Source organism: Acanthochromis polyacanthus, chromosome 12 (assembly GCF_021347895.1).
Source record: "Acanthochromis polyacanthus isolate Apoly-LR-REF ecotype Palm Island chromosome 12, KAUST_Apoly_ChrSc, whole genome shotgun sequence".
NCBI lineage: Eukaryota > Metazoa > Chordata > Actinopteri > Pomacentridae > Acanthochromis > Acanthochromis polyacanthus.
The window spans coordinates 23,164,293-23,177,560 of NC_067124.1; the positions used below are offsets into that span (position 1 = coordinate 23,164,293).

Here is a 13,268-nt window from a genome sequence, read left to right on the forward strand (position 1 = left end):
TGTTATTTCTTCTTTTTTAAATTATTCTGTTTGTATGATCAATAATTCCAAATACCGAATAATCCTAACTCTCTCTCGGCTTGTTGATTTTACCCTTAAAAATTCAGCTCAGTGTGTAAAAGTCTTTTTTCCCCCATAAAAATAATCCCTTCCTGCCTTTTAAATGTTCCCTTCACAACCAAGATATACCTCATTAATCATTTCGCTTTAGAGATGTTGCTTGGTGGATATTATGTCCTTCCTCCAGACTCGCCCATTGTTGCTGTAGGATTTATTATTATCCATTTAACTATCGTACATCCCCATTTATCCTTATCTCAGGTATCATTTCAGAAGCCTTTCAGGGCTGAAGATAATGAGGATTTTCAATTTTCACGAAGTCACGGCCTATTTTTGTCATTAAAATGAGGGTTGGTTGCTGTGTGAATGTCGAGAAAACATCTGTCCCAAGTTCCTAGAGCCTAAGATGACATCTCCAAATGTCTGGTCCAAACATATGTAACAGGAAAGCAGCAAATCAGCACATTTGAGGAGCTGGAGAAAAGGAGTTTTACTGTTTGCTGTCAAATATTTAGTAGAAGCTTCAAAGGGAGAATGAAAAAAAAAACAACTGTAAAATGGAATAGGATCCTCTCAGTCTCTGAAGCCTGTTGCAGTCCCAGCAGTCATTATGATCCTTTACACTTTCCAGCCTGAAACGGGTTTAGGTATACAGTCACAGACAGGCAAAAAGAAAAAAAAAAGTCTGGTGTATACAGCTGTGATGATCTGAGAACAGTAACTAGTAGCTTGGAAACTGCAGCAGAGAAGGATGTGTATTAAACTGTATGCTCTTCCGGCCAGCATCATCTGGATGCTGAAAGGAAACCAAGGTCAGGGTGAAAAAAAACTCTGCTGTGAATGAGCAGAGCTGCAGCTCTTTCAGAAATCTTTGACTTTGTTGATGCTCTGCTCGGTCTCTGGGTGGGTTGGTTTTCATTCACCGTTTCATCAGTAATAATTTAATCACAGCTGTCCGGATGTCCGTCACAACAGGATATTCTTATAGAGGCATAATTTACACCGGAAATAAACTTGTTCCTGTCAATCTTTAAACAAACTCCACAGTTTTAGTTTGATGTATCAGGATTTTTTCCTAATAGGAATCTTTAGAGGTTTTAAACAGCACCAAAGCCTTTTTTTTAAATTGTCAATTTAATAACATAGACTCCTTGCAATTACTGCACACTGACCAATCATGAATGCCATCGTGGATATTAACCATAAATGCCCCCTGAGCTGGGACGAAGCCCTGTGTACTCCTTAAAATCTGTGTAAACTCTGTCTCCTTTCTGTCTAGATAAGAAAATCAAGCTCACAAGTAGCAGCAGCAAGTGCTTTGTAAGCAGATCTACCACCTGCGATTAGCTTACACTCACATTTAAGGAAATATCTGGCTGGTTTTATCATCTCATCTAAATTGTTACAACATGGTGAGATAAACTGCAGGCCTTGGAGCGGGGCAGGTACGATCCCTTGTATCCAGACAGCTGAACTATGACTGAAAGTGATTCTTTTATTCAGAAGGTAATGGCACACACTTAATCATCAGGGACAATACACTTTACTGATGACGCATTACTGAGCAAAAGCATGCCAAATTTAGCTCAAAATGTAGTTTCATTCTGGGATTTGTTTTGAGAGTAATTGCAAATTTTAAAAAGTTGACAAGAGAATAAAATGTCAGAAAGTGGACTGGGAACAAATGAAGTGTGATTTCAGCTCTAACAGTTGTCTATTTGCCTTTCCTCTTAGCAACTGGAGTGATTTTCTGATTCAAGACCTGCAGGAAGTGTGGCTGGGGGCAGCAGTCAGAAAAAGGTACACGTTTCAATGAATCACTGTCTAAATTTAGTAACTAATTTGTACTGCTCCAAATGTTTGTCTCAGGTTAGTAACGGTAGCCTCAAACTTTCCAGTGCGTTCTATCGAAGCTTCCACTTGTGCCACTAAATTACTCCTATCACTTCATTCTCAGTTTAGTTTCATTCATCAGATCCAAAAACGGTACAAATGATTTGGGATTTTCAACAATTCTTGATCTAATTGTGTGTACTGTTAGGTTCATTTAGGAAAATTAATCACATCTAAGCTTAAAATGATTAAAGTTTAGAACATTTCATCAGAAGTGTAATTTTATTCTACATTGCTTCTTTAAAAAATTGCCAAGAATAAGCAGCGGGCACCAGATCCTGAAAGAAAACAAAGAACTCTTCTCAGCACAACTAAAAAACCCTTGACTGGTCCATTTGAACCGGACAGCCACACAGCAAAATTCAGGGCCGCTGCAGGCTGTGTTCACACAATGTTCACTCAGTGTTTCTTTTTCGCTCCTTAGAGAGGTGAGAAACAGCTCTACTAGGACTTTAATAGAGGCAGTTTCTACAAAGGAAATGGCTCCAAGTTGGGTTACTTGGGTCAGTACATGAAAATGGGAAATGATTAGACTGTAGAATCATTTGACCAAAAATGATAGAGTGAAATAGGACGACGCAGTTCTCATTGGCTAAAGAGCTCTGTTTGGTTTTTGATGAGATTTATATGCTCTAAGCTAACAGGAGGTATTTATTGTAACTTTACTACAATTAATCAATAAATCAAATTCTGTCAAACTAACCCAACCTTAATGTCGTGGATCCTGACTAGTGATGAGTCGGGTTTTCAACCACAACCCAAAGACAATCTTCAGTTCAGGAGCCTGCCGTCTCCAAGACTAAAGTAGGTGAACCAGGTGCATGTTAACGTGCTCTCGAGGTTGCAGACCTTTTATTTGTGAAGAAAGGCGCAACACAAATATGTGTTCTAATACAAAAACCAGCAATCATCTGCATTCATTTGTATTTAAATGCGATTAGTAACCAGGAATACTTTTGACCTCAATCCAACAGCAGTTTATCTGTAATTCATAAATGGTCTGTTTTGATTTTTATGAAACAAATTTCCATTTTTTTCAATCTATTTGTTTTACTTTTACAGAAATGCTGACAGTACTGATAACTAACTACTCAGGACAGATTTCAAGTCACTACATCAGAAAGTGATGAGTGTTTCTGTTGTTTGCCTTTGGCCAGCACTAGTTTCAGTGTTTCTTTTGTTGTTGTTTTTTTTTTTTTTTTTTTTACTTTTTTTTTACTGACCTGCATCAGTTTGTGGATCAGTTCCTCAGTAATTACATGAGCTCATTTCATTGTCCTTCCCTCAGGTAAACTGGATCTTTATTATGTTCTTGGTATTGGACTGCCAGCAGCTGATTGTTCTGGGTCCACCCAGTCCCAGACATGGACAGAGCCATCCGAAGCTGCAGAAAGCAGCGTCCGTGGCCGCTCAGGATGCCAGATGTGGGCGGTGGTAAAGACGGGGACGCTGTCATCAGTCTGTTGTGACGAAACCACATGACCACGATGCTGAAACAGTGGCTGACGTTCCTGCAGCTCCATACTCCAGCCACATGTGGTGTAGATCTGAACAACCCCACCGAAACCTGGCAGAGAGGAAGGTAGGAACAAATGTAGCCTTTCTTCAACATAGGTTCTGAAAGAGAGAGCTTGGTTTCCTGGGTTACAGTACAAATCAACAGTCAGTATTTACCTTCAGTATGACTGTCAGTACAGGAGTTACCCACAAGCTGAGCTATGAACTGCTGTGGATGGCATCAGCAACACAATATAGTTTAGCCACCTTAAAACTCGAGCACTTGAAGTATTTGCTATATTTAGAGTATTGTCACTGCATCACCTTGTCCTCAGACAGCACTTACCAACTAAGAACTGAAACTTTTGTATTGATTGATGTCATCACACCACTGACAAAGAATAATTGTACCTTGTGGATCACTGCGCTACCTCTGCATCAGTCAGTGTTATTGTGTCCCTATGGTGTTGTAACTTGTTGGTCTGGGATCTAATGGTGTCTAATGTACAGAAAAGAGTAATATAGCTGCTGCAACAACCCACCAGAAAGGGCTGTCTGATAAGGTAGAGCAGTAATAATAATTATAATTATAAGTACAGTGTACATTTACATTGATTTTTTTCCCTCTTTACCTTGGCTTTTAAAAAGGGATCAGAATCCATTTTATCGTGGAGCCCGTCTAAACCCCTGTACTGCTACTCCTCTCTGCAGTGCAGTCAAAGTGAGTGTACTGACAATCATCTACTGACCAGTAGGAGGTCCAGCCATTTTGGGAGATAGCTGGGTTTGTGTGAAGTGGAGCTGTATGAGGTCAGCAGCACCCCAACATATATTAGCCAGCTAAAAAGAAGTCTACTTGACAAAAGAACAAAATGATCCTTTTAAATGTATCCTTCATTTAGAATATTCTTACCGCTTTACTCTGCCATCACAGCTCTTTCTGGAAGTTTTATGGGTGAAAAAAAGTGTACCCAAAGAAAGCAGTGAGTATTAAATATGGTGTACACAGGAATATTGATTATTTCTCTTCTTTGTCTTTGAGTGGCTAAAATGTTCTTCTGCTGACACAGTTCATAGAAATATACTGCTTAGCTTTCCTGCCAGCTCTCCCCTCTGCTTCCTCAGACTATGGGGGGTAACAACTTGTAGACAAATACACAATGGAGAACTACCTCATACAGACTCACTTCAAAGAAATCAAACACTCCTTTGAAATGCCTGTGAAAGGTTAGCAGCTGGAGAGACTTGAGGCTGGTGTGGTCCACTGATCCACCCAGACATCATGCGAGTCTTTAAGGTCTCCTGAGTCTCAAGACTACATTATTTGTGGCTGATAAATGACGTCTTAGACCACCTTCTCTGTTCTGTGGTGGTTGTTCCAGTTTGACAGACATGGCGTCTTCTCTGGCCAACGTCTGCATTAACACAAGCGCCTCTTTGGAGAGTCTTTGGAGAACACATCGATGCAGTGGACATCATGTTTATTCAGGAGACTGTCAAAGGAAATGGTCTGGCCTTCATGGACTGCTCAATACACACTGAAGAGAAGCCTCAGCATACTCACAGATCAATATTTTATATTTGATAGTCAGGACAAGCCGGGGCCTGTCAACAAGGACAGAGGAAAAGAGTAAATGCACAAACACAGGAGAGTGTTTGGGGGAAGCAATTACAGCGTATGGTTAACTAAACTGGGCTTTTCTCACAACCACAAAAAGACCCAGTGTGGAGAAAGACATTCATCAGAATAACATCGTTGCTCCTCGTGCTGCCCTGTGCACTTCAAGTCCAGCAGCACTGAAAAACACTAAACCTATTATCTGCATGATACAAGCGATGCTTTTACTGTAATTAACCTTGATCCAGCACTGAAATGTGTTTATTCGGGGGAGTGCCACTGTCAAGTAATCAACTCCATCTGTTGTTAACTTACAGAGTTAACTCAACATCTGGATCACCGTGTGTCTATAAACTGACCTGACACTGAGATGCAGTCGTCCAACATCGGCGCCCACGACACTCTGACGTGATCCAGGTTGCAACAACGTGTTTGGACATCCAGCTGAGCCTGGCACACAGCTCCCAGCTTCCTCAGATCTGAAACCACCGCCTGTCCGGAGGAGGAGAGTCGGATGACCCTGCAGCTGGAGGGATGTGGACCTACAGAGGCGTCTGCCCACCAGAGGACAGAATCGCCTGAAGATGCTGGCGGGGGCGAAAGCTGAGGAGCAGCTGACGTTCGAGTGTCGGCGACGCAAACGCTTCCGTTAGAGCAGCCAGCGAGGAAAACGGCGTCAGTCACAAACTGCAAGGAACTCAGAGGATCGGCTGAGTCGGTTTCTGTTGGGACAAAACAACACGCAACACATTATGCAACTTTGTGTAATGAACTGAACAAATCGGAGAAAGATGGAAAGAATTAATAGTGACTTGACAAAGTTTTGAAAGTATAATAAGAATAAAAATATTTTTGATTCTCGTTTGCCAATAAATGATTATGTGCATTTTTTTGTAGATATATAAAAAGAGTAAAATCTGTAAATCTTTGTTAAACTGTTACTCTGCCAAACACTCTTCATTTTGCTGCAGTTTGTTACAGTGGTCCCATAGTTTTTGTCTAATCATTCCTGCAGCTGCCCACACTTGTAGATCATGTGTGTAGAAAAAAAGCAGCAGACATAATAAATGGAAAGGTACAGAGCCTCCTAAGAGTCGTGGTTGGGCTGCTCCATAATACAGCTCAGCCTGGCTCACTGCGTCAAAGGCCAACAAAAAATACTGAAGAGATGCAAAAGAAAAAAAATCCCATCATAACATTTTTCTTCACTCTGGCATGGAATGTACACATTTTTCCCCCTTATCTTCAGGAGACACACTGATGGACATCCAAAAAACTAGCTGTGTCCTTGGTTTCATTTAGAAATTGTCCCAAAAAGCACCTCTATTTCCATTAGAGGTGTTTTTGGTGTGTAGCTTCTACAGAAGAAAAGAGGCATAATGAAAGTTTCCAGTCCAGTAAGGGTGCTTTCCTGACAGAAAAAAACATCATTACAGAATGACAATTTAAAAAAAAACAAGATACCCTAAAACCACATATAACAAACCGCTGTACTATAGAGATGAAGAATACAACTTTACTTTGGATTGTTATACTTTTAAAACATACTTTAGATGATTCAAAAATACCGCAGTGCCCAACAGCATAGCACTCTGCTTTTAAAGGTCTTTCATTGGCCCTTTCTTCATCTAAGAGCTCACATTAAGATTTTGCTTTAAGTTTTCAAATCATCTGGTTCAGAAGACAACTTCAAATGAAAATCTTTCTAAGCTCATTATTATATATTATGCAATTTCATGGAACTTACTGGTATCAGCTGTGTTTATTTGTTATGCTATTTTCATATTTTATCTTATGTTTTACCACTAATGCTTTCATATTTTTATTTTATTATCTTTTACTAATGTAAAGCATGAATAAGTATGCACTACCTGCATGAACTGTGTCATAAAAATAAAGTTCATATTATGATTAGAATCGACCCTTAGTAGTGGAAATTGTTTTCACATGTGGTTGCTAGGCTGTATCTGGGACAGTTTCTACTATAAAATACATACTTAAAAACACATGAATAGTATATATTTGTTAACAGTGTGCACTATAGTCTTTATATCAAGGTGCTGTTATTATACAAGAACCATCATTATGACTCTCTTGAATTACTTGAGAATGTAGCCAGAACCACAAACTAAAGCAAATGACATGAAGCCTGAAGGCAAACAGTTAGCCGTACACAACAGATCAGCAGTGTTACCTAGCTTATAAAGAGTCCGTCCTGAGGTCAGTTCAGTCAGCTGGATGTCGCTGCTCTGAGCTCCATGAAGGATTTGTGGCGGTGACGAGAGTCGAGCTGCGATCCTGCTGCCTCTCTCCGAAACGTTTCTCCTCCCCGCAATACTTCCTGTTCTCCTGATCACATCTGGCAACATAAAACAAGACACAGCAGACAACCAATTAAAAGCTGAGAAGTCACGCACCAAAGTGTACAGTAAGACTTAGTAGCATAGAGCACATGAGTTACATAAGAGTCAAGAAGCTGATTTTGGTCAGCAGAGTTTGGATTCTGAGCAGCAGGCGAAGGCTGCACTATTGAAGGACCCCGTATCAAAGTTAACAAGTTTAAGAGTTTTATGTTTTAGTTTGTTTTCTTTGTGGAGCACAGTTCCAAATAAACTGGTGCTTTACAGATTACCAGGAACTAAACCATATTGAGGATCGTTTCTGGACTTGATGGGTGCTTGGTAAAAGTAAGTGAAAGCCTTTTACCAAATTAAACTAGGTATGCTGTAGGTGAAGTGATTGAACATACGATCATTTCTAAGCTCATGCGTGTATGTATATATATATATATATATATTATCTGCTGTATAACAGCAACATTAGCTACAGATTTTTTCCTGCATGTGGTTGGTTGAACACACTCAGGACAATAATGCTGCACCAATAAACTGTAGCATCAAATACAGAAAAAAATATGACTCTGAAAACAGTTCTTCATGGAACCATACCATCAAACATGGAAAAATTCATGGTACACGTTTTTAATTAACATCAGTTGTTAAAAAGCATAATCTGTCCATCAGGTTTCTGCCACTTATTTGTTTCCAGATCATTGTAACTGATTAATGATAATATTAGGAGTTATAAAACCAAAATCATTACTTTTTCATCAGTACTAAATGTTTCTGAAAAATCCTAAAATAATTTGGTGAACACTGTAGAAACCTGTTTATATCAGCCGAGTTACTTCTTCAACAGCAACACCTCTTTCTAGAATTAACAGTCACATTACTCTGGAATTAAACAAAGCAAACACAGTGACACAAGCTGCTGTTTAATTTTTTTAAATGTGATCTGGTGAGTACCAAATTCCACCTCGGCTGAGTTTAAGTGGTGGCAGAAAACTCAAAGACGAATAATAAAACTAAATGCATGACTGGAAACTATGGGAGGTGTGCAAGTAAAAGATTTTTTGTACTTTTTTCTAAACAACCTTTCACAGATTATTACTTACAATAAACCAGCTTCTACGTCACACAAAGGAGGTCTAAAGAAACCAAACCCACCGCTGTCGTCTCCTCCGAGATCCCACACCTGCAGGTCAGAGCTCAGCCCATCATTGGTCACAACACACCTGCCAGGACACAAGTTAAATAAAATGATTGAAAATGCAACTAAATCATCCTCTCAGTGTGAATAAGATCTTATATAAAAGATTAACAAGATGTTCCTCAGTCTATACAGATTGCCTCAGATTCAGCTACACCTATAAAATGCCCTCACACTGTTATTTTCACACATCTATCACTACTAGTTCTGCTGCATATTCGCTAGAGCTGCGTCTACCAATTATTTACATCATCAATCAATCTATAGATTATCTGCTTGATTAATCAGTTGGTCTATAAAATGTCACAAAGCAGTAAGTCTTTTCAGAAACTGCAACTATGGGTGGCATTTTGACGTGAAAAGCTAAAACTATTAATAGTTAGCACTGCTGAGTAATTTTCTGTGGCTTCTCTCACAAATAAATCAGCTGTTGCAGCGCCAATACTGACGAAGATAAAAATCCATTTATCCCTTTTTCAAAACAAAATGACCAATATGTCGAATTTAGAGGGATCTGTGAGTACTTAGAACTGTCTCTTGTGCCTCGAGGCTTTTGTGTCTGTTGAATTTGACACGGTGCTCCCAGGAAATGAAATGTTTTATTTGTGGTTGATTCTAACTTTTACCTGTTTTCAAAGCCATCCCGCCCTTTGAAATGGAGGAATAATAAGACAGAAAAATCTGAATAAATTGCAAATGAATTCAAAAGTATAAAATTATGTAAGATCACATCACTTTTTGCATTTTTATGTTGACGGTGCACTGGAGGTAATTTGCAATGTCAAGTGACAGTACATGTCGCCAAATCCCACACCACGGCTCTTAAGTACAAAATATTTTTTTAAAAAACACAATATAGTAACAATAGGTCTGATCTACTGTTGATCCTTGAGATTAAAAAAAAAACTTAAAAAGCTTAAACTGGGTAATGAACGCTATGAAACGAAAAAGTTCCAAGACTGTTCTTATCGTGCATCCATGGAGGAACAGGTTCAGGCAGAAACTGTCACAAGTCAAAACATGACACCGAGACATCAACAGCTGGACCTCTGACACGTGTTATTGTGACCACTGGCAGGTGCACATTTCTTCATGGGAGCCCATGAAGAAAACCGAGAAGAAAACATCACAAGCTGATTGGTCTATTAGTATTTCAGAGAATATTCAATCAGTAACAAAAATTGTATTTTTAATTGGCCAGAAACTAAAATGGTTTCCATGTGTCATTCATTACGGGACCTAAATCTTCAATATCATGTTTAAATAATTTAATTTAAAAGTTTAAGAGCACTAATTTGCAGCTGATACATTAGAAATATGCAGCTACATGCAGCATGTGCCAAATGGTATAAAAAATTACTGAAATGTTTTGTTTTATATTTGCTCTTCTTTTTCCATGAGGTTTTCATTCTTTTATGTCTTTGTTCCTTGATTTAGTCAATTTATTGTTGCTTCACTAAAGTAAATCACACAAAAGAAAAACATTTGAAGTAAAGTTTCCTGCAAGAAAATACATCACAGACTTCGACATCAATGGAAAGCTCAGTGCAGGAAATTCAAATGAACCATCTCCCTAACGTGTCAGAGCTCACCTTGTCCCTGGGATGTGCCTGAGGCGGCGGACCGGACCGTCTGTGAAACCACCGTGGGCGACTTTGAAATCTCGTTCTGCGCAGAGACCCTGAACACATCAGCACACAACAAAAGCTCAGAGAGACATCTGGATTGTCTGTTTACGAAAGATGAAATTAAGATCGGATGAATGTGCTTATTTATTTACCTTATTTTCATCGGCAAAAAGTTTCAGAGGCAAACGGAGCTCCAAAATTTCATTTTTGGACAGACTGTAGCCTGCGACACAGACGGCTGTAAACACAACAAACACTGATGAGAACAAACTGCTTGAGCAACTAGCAAAAGCCTGAAAATCTGGATTTCATGCTGTGCAACACTCAGTGTCGAACGCTGAAAAGCTATGTAAGAACAACTCCTCTTGTGTAAGGTTTGCAGCACCGTCAATATTGGTGCATTTCCGGCTGCTGACCAGTGATTCAGCAATTATTCTGGGGAGGCAACTGCAGAGTCTTTGTGCCTTGTTTTATACGGCATATTGTTTTTTTGTAGCTTAGCAGTGATTCTTGCAATTTTGCTAACTGGAGTCTCTTTTACTCAAGCATAATTTGCATTTTTAACACATGGTCAGAAACAGCAAGAAAATACATACATTTCTATCAATTAAGCTTTCACATACATGGATCTATCATGTTTAATGTTGTGCTAAGTCACCCTGAAAAGGCTCATTTTGAGCCAAGGGAGAAAAAAAAAAAACCCACATGGCACTAGAGATTGAACCAGAGCAACAATGAAGTCTGAAAAATAATCATATTTCCAGCCACAGCTTCAGCCAGGCAGAGCAGCTCACAACAAGTGGCTGAATAATGTCAGAGATGTACTTTTTAAAATGAATAATGAGCCCCTAAACGCATCAACTAAACTGCAACATCTGTGTTTTTTCCAGTAGTATCTGTACAGTGTTTCTCTAAATTGGCAGAGTATGACCAGACCAGCACAGAAACTGTTCATAAAGGAGGAGAAGGAAACTAAAACTTATTGGGAGGTAATGTAAAAGAAACAGGAAAAAAATCCTCACTTTGACCTTTTGGGGGTTCTGTTACAGGCTCCAAGTGGTGATGATGATATTGCATTAAAAAGTCCACTTACTCTTTTCTGACGTCCACTCAATCACCTGGGTGGGATGTTCCAGCTGATATACGTGGAGATCTTTGTACCTGAAGGAACCAGACAGCTGTTATTTCTCTGTATAGATAACCCCAACTGAATACAGATTCACAAACAATACAGAAAAAATACATTATTATATTTGAACCCATTATATTTGAACAACACAACTGGCACACTTATATTTGGAAAAATATGAATTTCTAAGCTGTTGCAGAAGCTCTTAGAGACAATAATTAGCCACAGGTGCTGATGATTCAACTGCTTATTCCACAGACTAATTTTATTTAGTCTTTATGTCTCTTAATTTGCACAAACAGCAAAGCAATAGAGGTCAAGATGTACAATTTTATGCCACGGAGCTTCTCAGCTCAAGGGAATGAAACTAATTGGTAAACTAAAGATTTACTCTGCCTTTATCCTTTAAGTAAAACTCATGTAATATTTCATAAATTGCTCTATGGATGTGTGACAATGATTGGGCACCATTTCGTGATGTTTAAACTCACATTTTTAAAAGTATTCTTTTCTTTTTCAAAACTACAGCGTTCAAACCTTTTCACCAAACTCCATGCAGAAATTTAAATATTTAAGATTGTCTGTCTGAGTGGCGACCTAACACGTCAGTGCATTTGATTTTCATAATACCCTGACTATATAAATTAATTCGTCTTGGACATAATCCTTAACTTTACTTTAAAATCCGCGATATTAAGTACAGTAGTAATGCATCGTGGTCACTCTGGAGATGTATCCCCTGAATTTAAACTAATTGACGTTTTAGCGACACTGTTGTTTGGTGTAGTGTGAGCAAGCCGTATTTAAAATGACAAAAATGTATAGAAAATTTCTTTGTCGTAGTAGTTTATGAGAGGATTCTAAGCTTGCTTGTGAGTAAAATTGAGACATCTTTAAGCTGGGTTCGCTTTGAAGGGCTAACTTATTAGCCTGTAGCTAGCATTGAAAACATGCTAACACAAACCGTAAAAAGTTTTCTCACGTTTTCAGGGATTCGATAAACCAGTCATCTAAAATATCATCAAACTCCGCATCTTCCATCTCTCTCCTCAGCTCACGTTGCTGCAGGAATGGAGTTGTTGATGCACCAGTTTCTGTTGAACTTCCTCTTATTTTTATTCTACTGTTTCTGAGCTTCAATTAAACTATTGTTTGAAGTCTCCAGTGCCACCTGCTGGTCTGGAGGTTCTACTGGTTTACTCAGAGTCAGATTAGGGTCAGATGAAGATTTTAAGGTTTACATATAAACAATAACATTAATAGGATCTCATAATTTGATTAATGTTTTAACATCCCTGTCAAAAAAATATAATTAACATTGATATGTTTACACTGTACAATAACAGAGGAACTGAGTAAACTCAACAAACATATGCTTGTTATTATGAATATAAAAGTTAACTCAACTACATTTTTAGACTTTTTCAGAAGTCATTAACATGATTAATATGAAAGTTTACTCAGTTTAAATAAATCAGGATTCGTAAATAAACTAATAGCATTTAAGCAGATTTAATAGGTTGATAATTACAACTCTCCAGACTCTTATTTTGGTAAATTGAAAAAAGAAATACTCATGATACAAACTTACTGTGTATCTTTAAAATGTTTTAAATTAAACTGTGGTTGTTTAACTAACCATAATTGAACATACTAAATTAAGCCCTCTATATGCTCTCTATTATTTAAACTTTCTCTACAATCATTGATTTAATCCCTAAAACACTTTTTATATGAAAACAATACTTCCTGCTTTAATATGGCTTAGATGCAACTCTACACCATTGTCTCCACTAGAGAATGCAGATCTATAAAGTTCCCAGTTGTCTTGCACCCCACCTCTGTACACTCGCTGCAGGCTAAGCACACCAGCTCACCTATGACTGGGGTCAAA

General features: G+C 38.4%; 1 protein-coding gene across 1 annotated transcript; it reads right to left on the bottom strand.

Moving 5' to 3' along the window:
- Nucleotides 1-531: 531 nt before the first annotated feature.
- wdr73 (WD repeat domain 73) lies at nucleotides 532-12,500 on the bottom strand. The gene is made up of 8 exons (XM_022211907.2): nucleotides 12,357-12,500; nucleotides 11,339-11,406; nucleotides 10,398-10,483; nucleotides 10,210-10,298; nucleotides 8,575-8,642; nucleotides 7,263-7,427; nucleotides 5,428-5,790; nucleotides 532-3,520 (listed from the first exon to the last, which is right to left on the bottom strand). The coding sequence occupies exons 1-8, from the start codon at nucleotides 12,413-12,415 to the stop codon at nucleotides 3,258-3,260; spliced, it is 1,161 nt and encodes a 386-aa protein (XP_022067599.2). The 5' UTR covers nucleotides 12,416-12,500; the 3' UTR covers nucleotides 532-3,257.
- Nucleotides 12,501-13,268: the final 768 nt, after the last annotated feature.